General features: G+C 43.0%; 1 protein-coding gene across 1 annotated transcript in view; it reads right to left on the minus strand.

Moving 5' to 3' along the window:
• LOC150087612 (cubilin-like) overlaps nucleotides 1–12257 on the minus strand; it is a 74783-nt gene that overhangs the window by 17447 nt on the left and 45079 nt on the right. The window contains exons 8-9 of the mRNA XM_090369169.1: nucleotides 11862–11990; nucleotides 5928–6158 (exon numbers count right to left, since the gene is read on the minus strand). Of these exons, the coding sequence (XP_090225295.1) occupies nucleotides 5928–6158; nucleotides 11862–11990 (360 nt within the window). The remainder of the gene's footprint in view (nucleotides 1–5927; nucleotides 6159–11861; nucleotides 11991–12257) is intronic.

Raw genomic sequence — 12257 nt, forward strand, 5'->3', positions numbered from 1 at the left:
CCTGACCTTCCGCCCGCACTTCGCATACATCCGCAACAAAACATACGCGGCGCTTTGGGCAACCAGGCAGGAGCTCACCGGTATTAGAGACCCCGGTCTGATGAAGCAATACATCAACAGATGTGTTACTCCTATTCCCCTATACGCGGCACAAATCTGGTCTTCAGCTCCCGAATGCAGTATCAAAGCCTTTCTAGGACTCGAATACTGGCTCTTGAGATGGCTGAACAGAATTTCAGCTAAACCTTTTACCATCTCAAGAGCTATACTATACTCCAATTTAGAGGTCACACCCTGGAGACAAACAATCACGTCAAGGAACATAATGACCCTCGCTCAGCTTTTAACGGGACGACTGGACGCACCGAAAGCCCGAGAGTGGATAAAAATACCCGGCGAAAAACCAAGAAGAGTTGCAGAAAAGAAACCACAACTGAAACCGGCATTTACGCAGTTAGATAGCCTCGGAAGATTCTTTCCAGCAAACACCATCCAGCTATTCAACAACCTCAATATCAATCCTGAAAAGCTCTGCACTTGCAAATCCTACAGAAAGGAAGTTCTCAGAAACTCTTACTTGCAAATACAGATGTAATTAAGGATACAGTTCCAGCACCTTGTTCGGCCAGACACAAGCCACTGGGATTTAGGAAACCCGACCTCATCAAGAAATAGATGTCAGGATTGTCCTACCTACACAACTCTAATCCCACAGAAGAAGACGACTGCTGGAAATTTGAACTTTCAATTTTTTTTTTTTTTTTTTCTACTGTATCGCAGTCATTCCTGTGGTTACAAATGCTGTACGTTGTTTGGCTGTAAATATTTGTGTTTATGTAAATACGGTGAAACTATCACTTGTGTCTGTTTAAGCAAAAGGTATGCTTCAATTGTCATGGTATTAAGTTCTTACCAGTTTACGGTAGTAAGTAATTAATAACTGAAATATTCTATATTCCAGATAATTATAAATCAGATATTATGTATTTCATAACTGTAACATAGATGTATGTTTTGTAACATAGTTGTATATGTATGTTCACCCTCTAGCCTGTGGCTGTAACTGGGTGTTCTCATAAGAGAAATAAATTGATGATAATAATAATAATAATAATAATAAAAATTAATCGGACAATTGCTCGATCCGCATCGCTCTGTCCTGCGAGAACAGTGCCAATCCGCGATTTACCCTCTCCACTGCGGACACCCCGCAAATTACTGATTTTCAACAGTGGGTAGCCCTCCACAGGTAAATCCCTGAGGGACAGACCACCGCTTACTGGAGAGAAGCATTGAGCATCGCGCACCAGCTGGAAGTAAAGCGGGATGTTGAAATCATTTCGCTCCCGTGTCAGTAGGGTGTCCTCGCCAGAATTTCTTTACCGAATCAATTTCTTGAGCACGAGTCCTACACCCCTGACAGCTGTCAGTCGGAGGGAGATACGGTTAGAAGCCCTTACACGTGCAATTCAGAAACGAGCCAACAGCATTAACGCAATTACAAAAACAAATATGCAGCGCGAGAAGTGAAAAGATTTGAAAGTGGGATTGATTTATGGAGGAGGCGACAAACAGAACTGTGTAGTACTTTCTTTCATGGGGTTTTAGGAGCGCTGGGGTAAGCTTCGATGTGGTGTCAGAAATATTTCTCTTCTATCTTCTCATTCCTCAATGGTGTCGTCTCGTCGTGTGAGCAGATACTGAAAGGGTCTTGAAAAGGTGCGAAGACCTCAAACTGGCACGGCGAGATCGGCGAGTGCGAGGAAAGATTTCGGTTAGGTGGGCTACAGACCTTGGCAACCAAGCACTTTCTCGGTGAGATTCATAAGACTCTAAGAGGAGTCAGTTAAATGATTGTAGGCGGAATTTTCACTGTCATTAGGAATTGCAGAATTGGGGACCATAAATTCAAATTACAGGAGAAGAACTAGATTGTAGAAAGTGTTCTTTTATCCATCAAGGACCTCTGATTGCTTAACAAGTTACCTGTGCAGGTAGTTGAGGCTACAGGTTTGAAGAAATGGATATAGTTATACCTAAGTGAAGAGGACATAATTTATTTCGTATATTCTTACCTTTTCTTATATTTTATCTTTCGCCCGTGTAGCAAAATAGCGGGCTTAATCGAAGCCCACTGTCTAATCCAAGGTGATATCCTCTGGTTCATAGCATCACCCCTCCACGACAGAGTCTTGCACATTGATGCACACGAACTATCGCCCAAGAAGGCGATCTCTGCTGGTGTTCCACAAAGAGGAGTCCTATCTGGCTTGTTATTTACAACCGTCATCGCGCCTCTTGACCGTAACAATAAGAAAATCATCACGTATGCTGACGAATAAAAATTCTAACGCCTATTGTTTCCAAGCATCTCGAGTCTACACCATGTATCAATAATGGTCTCATCAACGTCGCTCCTTACCTCAAACAGTATGGACTCGCAATCAACCCAAAAAAAAAAAAAAAAAAATAATGGCATTTTCTCTCAGATCTACCCCTACAATAATAGCCCCAACATTTGATGGATTTGTAATATCTGCCACTCCTACCCACGCAGATTTCAGAATAGTATTTTACCCAAAACTTTGCTTCTATGCTCATGTGGACAAGCTCATGTCCAGAGCAGCCTCTCTTCGATGGGCAGCAAAACAGCAATTAATCAATGTTAAGGATCCTCAGATAATTAGGAAATTCATCAGGACAGTAATTTATTCTCCATTCCTCCAAGCCGCTGGAGTGTGTGCATCAGCAGCTACTACAACATGAAGTCAATCCTCTTTGCAGAATTCTGGCTCCTTAAATGGGCTAACCGGAAAGCTTGTCTTCCACCACAAGACGGAACTACAGCCTTGTCTACTTCACCAAGGATACAGCGACTACCTCGTATTATTGAAATACAGCGATTGGTAGTCACAGTTAAGATGACCACGCAGCAAATCTCAACCCCGTCTACTTGGGATTCGTGTTTCTGGGGAATACCCAAGCCAGAACTTCGGTCGACCCAGATGCTCTGCGCGAAGCATCGAAGACGTCATATCTCGGATCGCTTCCACCCAAATAATAACATCTTTATTGCAGGCAGTGAATGGTTCCATGATTGCCTGATGCAATAATACCCACAACAGCGACAACAAATATTTACCCAGGGGTAAAACTGCTAGGGGTTTAACATGAAATAAGTAATACAGGAAAAATTACATAAAACATATATTAGAACACGAAACGTATAATTACATATTTTACATTTAAAATTGATATTAACACAGGAAATTAAAGAACATGAAAAGCGATGAAAAGACGATGGCTGTTCTTGATGATGCGTCTTCTGTAGGATTTGTCCTCTATCCACTCCTTGTAGTCTACGTCCATCTTCTGGACGTTGTGCAGCATCTCCATGGGCAAGAATGTATCCCCTATCCTGAGCCTCCACGCCGCCACACACTGCAGAGAGGGGAGGGCTCTTAAGGGTTTCGGGGGTTCCTCCAATTGCACATTGCCAAAAACTTGGCGTATTGACTTCATCCGCTATCATTTTAATTGACACAAACAAGCGGAGGGTGAAGATCCGTGTGGGGGCTTTTCTGTAATTTAGAAGTTGAGTGATATCTGAAGTATGTGTGAGTGGTGGCAGTTTGTGCACGAAGAGGAACAGGTTGAAGAGGACTGGCTGCAGAAACCGGTATATGTATTGGAGCGTGTATTCAGGCTCTGTGACATGAAGGAGGTGTTGTTTGGCAAGCCATCTTGCTCTGCAGACCTTGTTGTGAATGTCTGCAACATGGTGTTTGAAACTGAGTTTAGTGTCGAAGATAACGCCGAGATCTCTGTGTTTGGTTACTGGGGTGATGGGTGTTCCGTGGATTCCCAGGTTTAGTTTCGTTGGGTTTGATTTGAGTGATAACACCATTTGTGCAGATTTGTTTGGATTTATCTTAAGAGAAAACTGTGCCAAGTATTTAATCAGATTCTTAAGGCTGTTGATAATTGTTTCAAAAACAGAATCAGGTCGGGCGGTCCCGTTGATCCGATAGAGGAGCTTCAAGTCGTATGCATAACTGATAAATTCTGTTTGCTGGCAAAGGAATGGTGGATGGCAGCCGTAAAGAGGAGCCCTGAAAGAACTCCGCCCTGAGGAACACATACACAAACTTTCCTTGTGAAAGATTTTTTATTCACAGTCAAGTGAAGGACCCTGGTCGTAAGTAGCGACTTCAATAATTCCAGTATATTGCCTTTTATCTGGTATCCGTCCTCACAAAGTTGCAGGAGGGATTGGATGTCTATGCTGTCGAATGCAGACTGGATATCCAGATAAACAATTGCCATCTGAGCCCTATCTTGTAGAGCCCCCAGAATGGTGTTGGTGGTTTGCAATAGGTTTGTAATGGTGGACCTGCGTTTCAAGGCATAGTGAATGAATTGTGATTAACGTGGCAGAACCTGGTTGGTTAGGATGGGAAGAAGGCACTTCTCCATGACTCTGAGGAGACATGAGGCTTTCATTATTGGCCTGAATTGTGAACCTTGGTCCCTCCTTGTGTTTTTGGGATTGGTCAGACAATATATTGGTTCCAGGCTGTTGGGAAACTTTTTGTTGGGAGGATTTCATTAAAGATTCCTAGGAGTGCATCAATGATGAAAACACTAACGCTCTTAAGAATGAATTGTGGGATCCCATCATATCCGGTGCAAGACGTTTTTGGGACATTATTGATGGTCTGGATAAGCTCTCTTTTTGTGATGATGATGGCAGCAAGGACATCTCGCTGACAACTGTTGTGAATCTTCTTAAGGTCTGACGCTGACTTTAGCTTACATCTTGTGATGTAGTCTAGCCATTCCACCGGATTAAGTTGTTGAGGGAATTCATCATGCTTTGCTTTTAACGGTGCCTTCTCTATCTTAATTGTTTTGTCGATGTAGGCTTTAATGGCTTCAGACTTGCTTCTATTCAACTGGGCACGGGCTCTTGAGTATGTTCGGAAGTACAGCACTTCGATGCCGACTTGAATAAGCTCTGCTCCAATAAAACCTATAGGAAAAAGGTCTTAGCAGCTTTCTCGAATTACAGAAGCCAATGAGCACAAGCTAGTGCACCTCTCCACATTATTGGAGAGGTGCACTAGCTCTCTCTCTCTCTCTCTCTCTCTCTCTCTCTCTCTCTCTCTCTCTCTCTCTCTCTCAACCCTGTGCTACGACAAAAGTCGTTTGCCGCGTGTGGGGCAAAGTCTTACCACACCCGCGCATCTTTGAACAAGAGCGCATTGAAGACGCGTACCCACAGAGAAGACATGAGTGCCAATCCTGAATAGCCTTGTGAATATGAGCTTACGTGATGCAGCATGTAAATACAGTTAATATTGCATTATGTAAGGAATCATAATGACACGTTACATTTTTTTTATTTTACTTTTTATTCTTTGGGCACACAAGTAATTATTTAATTGATATGTGGGGCCCTGTCTTTGGCCGTGACGGGACAGTTTCAACTTTACTAATTTATGTACAGTGTATTTATCTTGTTCAATAAAGATTTTTTTTCTCTCTCTCAAAAGCTTGTGGCATCCTTGCAGTACATGGCAAATGCTGAATACTGAAAAAAAAACCTCTCAAAGGTCAAACTTGTAGATAAACAGTGTTCAGTGACGAGTCCCAATTCTGTCTGACAAATTAACACAAGAAGCCATAGTATTCCAGACACAATAAGGTGTGCAGGGCGGAAAATTAAGTGAGAAATTATTGGGACAGACACTGGAGCTTCCTAACCTTCAAACGAACCCCACCATTAGCCCACGCTGCGTTTCAAAAATTGTTGAAATCACGTAAAGGAACAGGTGCGAATGGTTTTTATTTAATTGTCAAAACGCAACTTTAATTCACTCTCGCTAACCTTATTTTCCATAAGGGTTCAGCCCTGTTCCACTTACTTGTTGATCCGTAGCTTCCACAGAGCCGAGTCCGATCGGGAAGATCGAGGTAGTCTCTGCTGCACGATGGACTGAACTCCACGTCGAAATTACGGAAATCGAGCTCCACCCTGCAAGTGCTGGAGTCGGGCCTGCGGATGGTGTACTTGCACTTGACCCCCGATTGGTAGTTGTTGGGGAATGCGGGTGAGGTGATCCTGCCAGTGTAGCCCGAGATGGTCTGGCTGCAATCTGAAACGAAAACGGGGCTGGATAAAAAGAATTGACACAAAAACTAAAAACGAACAGGGCAAAATTCCAACTGATCTGGACCTCTGAACGAACCCTGAGTCCTTCTAGAATACGCGAACCCTCGTGGTCGCCACAGTTGGTAGAATCGCCGTCCTCCCCACAGCCGTTGGAAAAGACATGAGTTTGAATCTCGTATATGACGGGAGGAATTTTAATGAGCCTTTTCCCAACGTGGCAGAGTTAATCGATCTAAGGGACCATGGTTACTCCTCTCGGAAACTCGCGTTTTTCGTCCAGCTAAACAGAAAATCGACCACACAGTTTACAGACATTATATATGGCTCAATATCGTTGATGCTCCCAAGATCCTACTCCTGCAACCCGAGAGAGATGCTATCGAAGCAGTTTTAGGTGAGTTGGAAAGCTGCTAGCTTGGGGACATTCACAGACTAAAAGATTAACAGTAGCCGCAGGCAGAGGTGGTTTTTGCACTGCTGCTACTGGAATGAGCAGCAGCCTGGAAAAACAAGTTGCTGAGGATTTCAAGAACTGGTGGAAATCATACTGGAATAAGTAAATACATGGGTTGTGTTAGGGTAGCTAAGAATAGAAACAGATGCTTGTATACTTGCATGTACACCAAAGTTGGGAGTTTAGTTAATAAATTTGATGAGCTTAAGTGCTAGTGAAGACATCAAAGGCAGATAATGTTGGGATATCAGAGACGTGGTGTCACCCTGACATAAACATTGCAGAATTGGAATTAGTATTAGTAACGACCGCATGGTGCAAGAAAGCCTATGGCTTATGCTGCACCAGCCAAAAAAAAAAAAAAAAAAAAAATACGAACAAAACAATGATAGAAAAAATAATAATAAATAAATAACTAAATAATAATAATTAATAAAAAAAAAAAAAAGGAAATTAAACCTATCATCCTATGCGCTTCCCTTACCCGAATTTGGGGAGTACAGAAAGGATAGAGAGGACAGGAAGGGAGGAGGAGTTATGCTGTTAGTTAAGAAACACATAAAATCTAAGGAAATGCATCCAATTGATGTTGGTGGACAATGCAATGTTGAGTCAGTTTGGTGTGACATAAGCACTGGGAAAGGCAAAATGAGAGTAGGTGTGTCCTATTATGTATTTATTACATTCCGGCGAGATGATATCTCTGCCGCTTGTTAACCCCTGGCTTAGTGCCGTGAAGGGTTTGTAAAGGTAGGGTACCTGCGTGTACCTAGGAACCTGACAATAAAGATCATATTTATTTATTTATTTATTTATTTAGCCTAATGACTCTGATGAGTACACAGAAATAGAGTGGGCTAGTAAATCAGAATGTCTTATAATGGGGGATTTTAATTTCCCACATATTGATTCGAACTTGTGAGTTGGTCATTCGCAAACGACTCGCACAAGACTTTTGTGGATATACTAGATCATTGTTTTCAACAGTGCATTCGAGAGGCAACCAGAGGGAGTAATACACTGAATGGAGAAAAATCAAGGGATACCTGTCTAGTAACAGATAGGGCCACCTTTCGCCCGGATTAGGACAATGATGTGAGTAATTAGGGCGAGGCATTGAATCCACTAGTTCACGAAAGCGTTTCACAGGCATTGCCGTCCATGCTTTCTGCACCACTGTCCATAATTCTGTCACATTCCTGAATTGAGGATTCAAAACTCGAACGGACCTTTCCACAGCAATCCAAAGATACTTCACACTGTTCTTGCCTGGTGAACGGAGAGGCCATTCCATGGTGGAAAAATCTGCGGAATGATCTTCGAACCATGTTCTAGTCACCACGGCTCTGTGGGGAGGCGCACTGTCCTGCTGGAAAAGTCCATTTCCCTGTGGTGCACGATGATCATGAAGGGATGCAAATGTCTGCAGGGATGGACACGTTCCTGGACCATTCAGAGATGCGTCTAGACGTACCAGAGGTCCCAACGTGAGCCAGTTGAATACGCCCCGCACCATTACCGACGGACCACCTGCCCTAACAGTTCCTTGTTGATATGACGGTTGCATAGCTTCGTTCGGTTTCCGCCAGATACGCACCATCCCGTCCACTCGAAATAACTGCAAACGGGACTCATCGGACCCAGGAGACCCGTCTCGAATCATCCAAGGTCAAGTGCAGATGTTCTTTTGTCCAGCTGAGGCATAGAGTCCTATGTCGTAGTGGTAGCAATGGAACTCTGGTGGTTCGGCGGCTCCCATAACTATTGCGGATAATGATCGCCTGATGGTCTTGGTGGAGACGTTTCTGGCACCTCCCTCATTGAAGTCGGCGGTGATTTGTGCCACTGTCGCTCTCCGGATGACTGAAATAAAACGAGACAGAAGTCGACGGCCATCTCCGCCCACAGCGCTGACCACGATGAGCTCTTATTCCGGATGTGGCGTATTCCCGATACACTCTTGATACTATCGAACGAGGATAATGCAATTTCTGTACCATTTCCGCGATAGAGTGACCCATGCGTTCGTCCACTATCATCCCTCTTTCAAAGTCGGTTAACTAACGACGTTTTTCCCTACTTACATCGAATTACCGTCTCCGTGAATGCAGTGTGCGATATACCTACCAAGCGGTGGGTTTGTCCATTAGCGAGAGGGGTGACAGCGTTGCGTTGCCCCATGAATTCTGTGTAAACTAGTCTCTAATCAAGTGACACTTTTTTCACAACATGGCTGAATTAGACGGTCTCAAGAGAGGGTAGAAAGGTTTTTCTCCCGGAAATTCGGGGTTTTTTTAATCAAGAAAATAGAAAAACGAACACAGAACACGCTCAATTTGCTGACAATATACACGGAGCAATGGGCCTTAGTCGTTGATGCTCCTAAAACCTTATTACAACAACAACAACATTAACAGTAGAAGGAAGGGGATGAATCAGATTGGTCCACTTGTATCGATGGTTCGATCGTTGATGATGATTGTTTTCAGGTTGGTGACAAACTGAATGTGTATTTTGCATCTACATTCACACATGAGGAATTCTCTAGGGAAGGGGATGCTGGAAGTGTACCAAACTCTAACAAGGAACTCAATGATTTTTTTAATAACAGAGAGTAAATTGGAAGAGAAATTGTTGAAGTTAAATGTAAGAAGGGCACCTGGGACTGATAGGTTTTTTTTCACTTATATAGAAGCAGGCGTAGGCAGCAAAATAAGTAAGCAAACCAATAGCCATATTTTGAGATAATCCTTGGATTCAAGGCACGTCTCTACGGACTAGAGATGTGCAAATGTTATCCCTAATTCACAAAAGAGGACACATAGGGTGATATGAGTAATTACTTACCAGTTAGTTTAACTTCTGTTCCGGGGATAATATAATGGGGTCACTGGTTGACTCCATTATTGAAATATTACGAGACTACAGTAATAGTTCAGACACAGCATGGGTTTGTTAAGGGGAAGCCTTGTCTGACCAATATGATTGGATAGTACGATGCGGTCGCAAAGGAACTGGATGCAAAAAATAATTTTGATATCCTATAATTGGGTTTCAGGAAAGCATTTGACACTGTTGCTCATGGAAGACTATTGTACAAATTTGGGCAGAATTGTATTAAGAGTAAGTTGCTACAATGAATAAAAGGATGGTTAAGTGGGAGAAGACAGAGGGTGGTAATCAATGGGTGCTGCTCTTCATGGACTAATGTTATTAGTGGAGTCCCACAGGGTTCGGTGTTGGGTCCACTGTTGTTTTGTATATTTATCAATGATATTGACGAAGGTATATCAGGCTTATGTCGCAATTTGCAGACGGTGAAAGTTTGGCAGGGGGGGGGTCTAAAAGCAGTAAGGAACATTTGCTGCTGCAACATGATCTTGGAAAATTAGGCAGATGGGCTGAGGAATTGCAGTTGAAGTTTAGCATTAACAGATGCAAAGTTCTGCTTATGGGAAGCAGTAACTTCAAAATAACCCCAGGAAGACGCACCAAGTTTGTGGTACTACCCTCAGGCTGGTAGAGAATTCAGTAGAGCTGGGTGTAATTGTATAGTCAGACATGAAATTCTCTGAGCAGTGCAGACATGTTAACAGGAAAGCTTACAGCTTTTTTTTCAATGATATACAGAAACTTTGCTAGCAGGGAGGAGGACGCGATTAGCTCTTTGCATAAAGCGATGGTTAGGCCGCATCTTGAATATTGTATACAGGTCTTGAGGCCTCATTTTAAGAAAGATGTAGTTAGACTGGAATGAATACAGAGAGAGAGCAACGAGATTTATGAGGAGAACAAAGGGTTTCCCTTTCTAATAGAGGCTCAAGTCCTGTAAATTGCATCGTCTGAAGACTATGCACCTGCGAGGCAATCTGGTTGAGATGTGTCACGCTTTGAATGGATTGAGCAAGCCCAATTCTGATGGGACTCTTCCTCTTGCCCAGATTCCGCACCTGAGGGGGCATAAATACAAATTGAGGAAAGACGGTTGCAGAATAGATATGGGGAATTTTGCTTTCAGCCAGCGAGTGTTTGATTAGTGGAACAAACTTCCGTCTGTCGTTGTGGAAGTTGACAGCTTTAGTAAATTCAAGGAAGAATTGTGTTGTTATTGGGTTTTAGGTGCATTGCAGACTTAGTCTGTATTGCTCCGTGTATATTGTCGGTAAATTGCGTGTGTTTTGAGAACGATTTGCCTTTTTTGCTGGATTATTTGTTCCTCCACGGAAAACCCGAGTTTCCGGGGAGAAATTACCATTCCACCCTCGCTTTAGACCTCGCTTTAGACCGGCTAACTCAACCAAGTTGTGAAAAAGACCCATAAAAATTCCTCACGTCATCGACGGGACTCGAACTCGGGTTTTTTCCACACAGTGTGGGGAGGACGGTGATCCTACCAACTGTGCCACCCACGAGGGCCAAGAAAGAATTTGAGAAACTATTGGAGTGCCTGAACAGGTGAAATGGGAAGATTTTTCTTTTTTTTTTTCTTTTTTGGCTGATACTGTATAAGTTTGCTTTCTTGCATCATTTTTCACTACTAATGCTGACTTAATTCATAAAGATAATACTTTTATTACAACTTTTTCTCAATTTTCTACCAGATTTTTCCGTTGCGAAATTAGACGAGTTGTTGATCCACACAGAAATGTAAACAAAAATGTTTACGTTAAAAACTGTCGATGTGATCATAATCCAGTGATCATTTCTCGCAAATAATAGAATTGCTGAAGAAGGCAGTTCTCAGTGATTGTTCCAGATACGAATTTTTTTCATTTTCTTTCAAATAAACGAAGAAAAAACTGGGAAAATTGAATGTTTGCATCCGTGTAGGTTCCAATGTACGCGCAGGTCTGTCCCCAGGACTAGCAGAACTGCGTGCATGTGTACGTCATCGTCTTACAGACAGCATCTTGCCCATTTTAAACTGGGAAATCGGGTGACAGGAGGAAGGGCCTGGGGACTAGAAGGTTCCACCGAGAGATCGGTCCAGTCTTAAACTGAATTTCTACCAAATTGCTTTCTCTACTGCACAGTGAATTTCTGTTCTTCGCATTCTTATTTTGTACGTTCATTTCAGAAATATTTTTAAGATTGAACGGAGACCGTCTAAGGGACGCATAGAATCAATACCTTGAGGGCAGCTTGTGGCTCGGTAGTCTAAGTTTGCCCATTTCCAAATTAAAGGGAGGGGATATCAAAGTGGGGAAAAGACCCCGCAATGTGTTTACTTACCACTGGGAGGTGCGTCACACGAGTTCCGTCTCTGCCTTACAAAAATCTGAAAGCCTCTTCCGGAGCCGAAGTTGTCGGAGTAGAAATTCAAAGTGAGAGTGTCGCTGCCGGAGTAGAATCGCAGCAGTCCTGGAACGAAAGAACAAAACAGGATCAGGAAGGTTGGGCAGCTCCGCATTAGTTCTGGTGGAAACCCCAAAAAATTGGCGTTCTATTCGATAAACGGACATTTGACGGCTGAAAGAAATCGGGTTTTCATCCAGGTAAACGTGTAAACCGACCACGCAGTTTGGACACAAATAGTAATGCCTCGCTGACTTTCTTTTGTTTCTCTCAAAAAAACAAGAATAAAATAAAACGGCCCCTTCAGGGAGCGATCCCTACCATAAAAGACAT

This window comes from Mastigoproctus giganteus, chromosome 3 (genome assembly GCF_048544385.1).
Source record: "Mastigoproctus giganteus isolate SK-2022 chromosome 3, ASM4854438v1, whole genome shotgun sequence".
Classification (NCBI taxonomy): Eukaryota; Metazoa; Arthropoda; class Arachnida; order Uropygi; family Thelyphonidae; genus Mastigoproctus; species Mastigoproctus giganteus.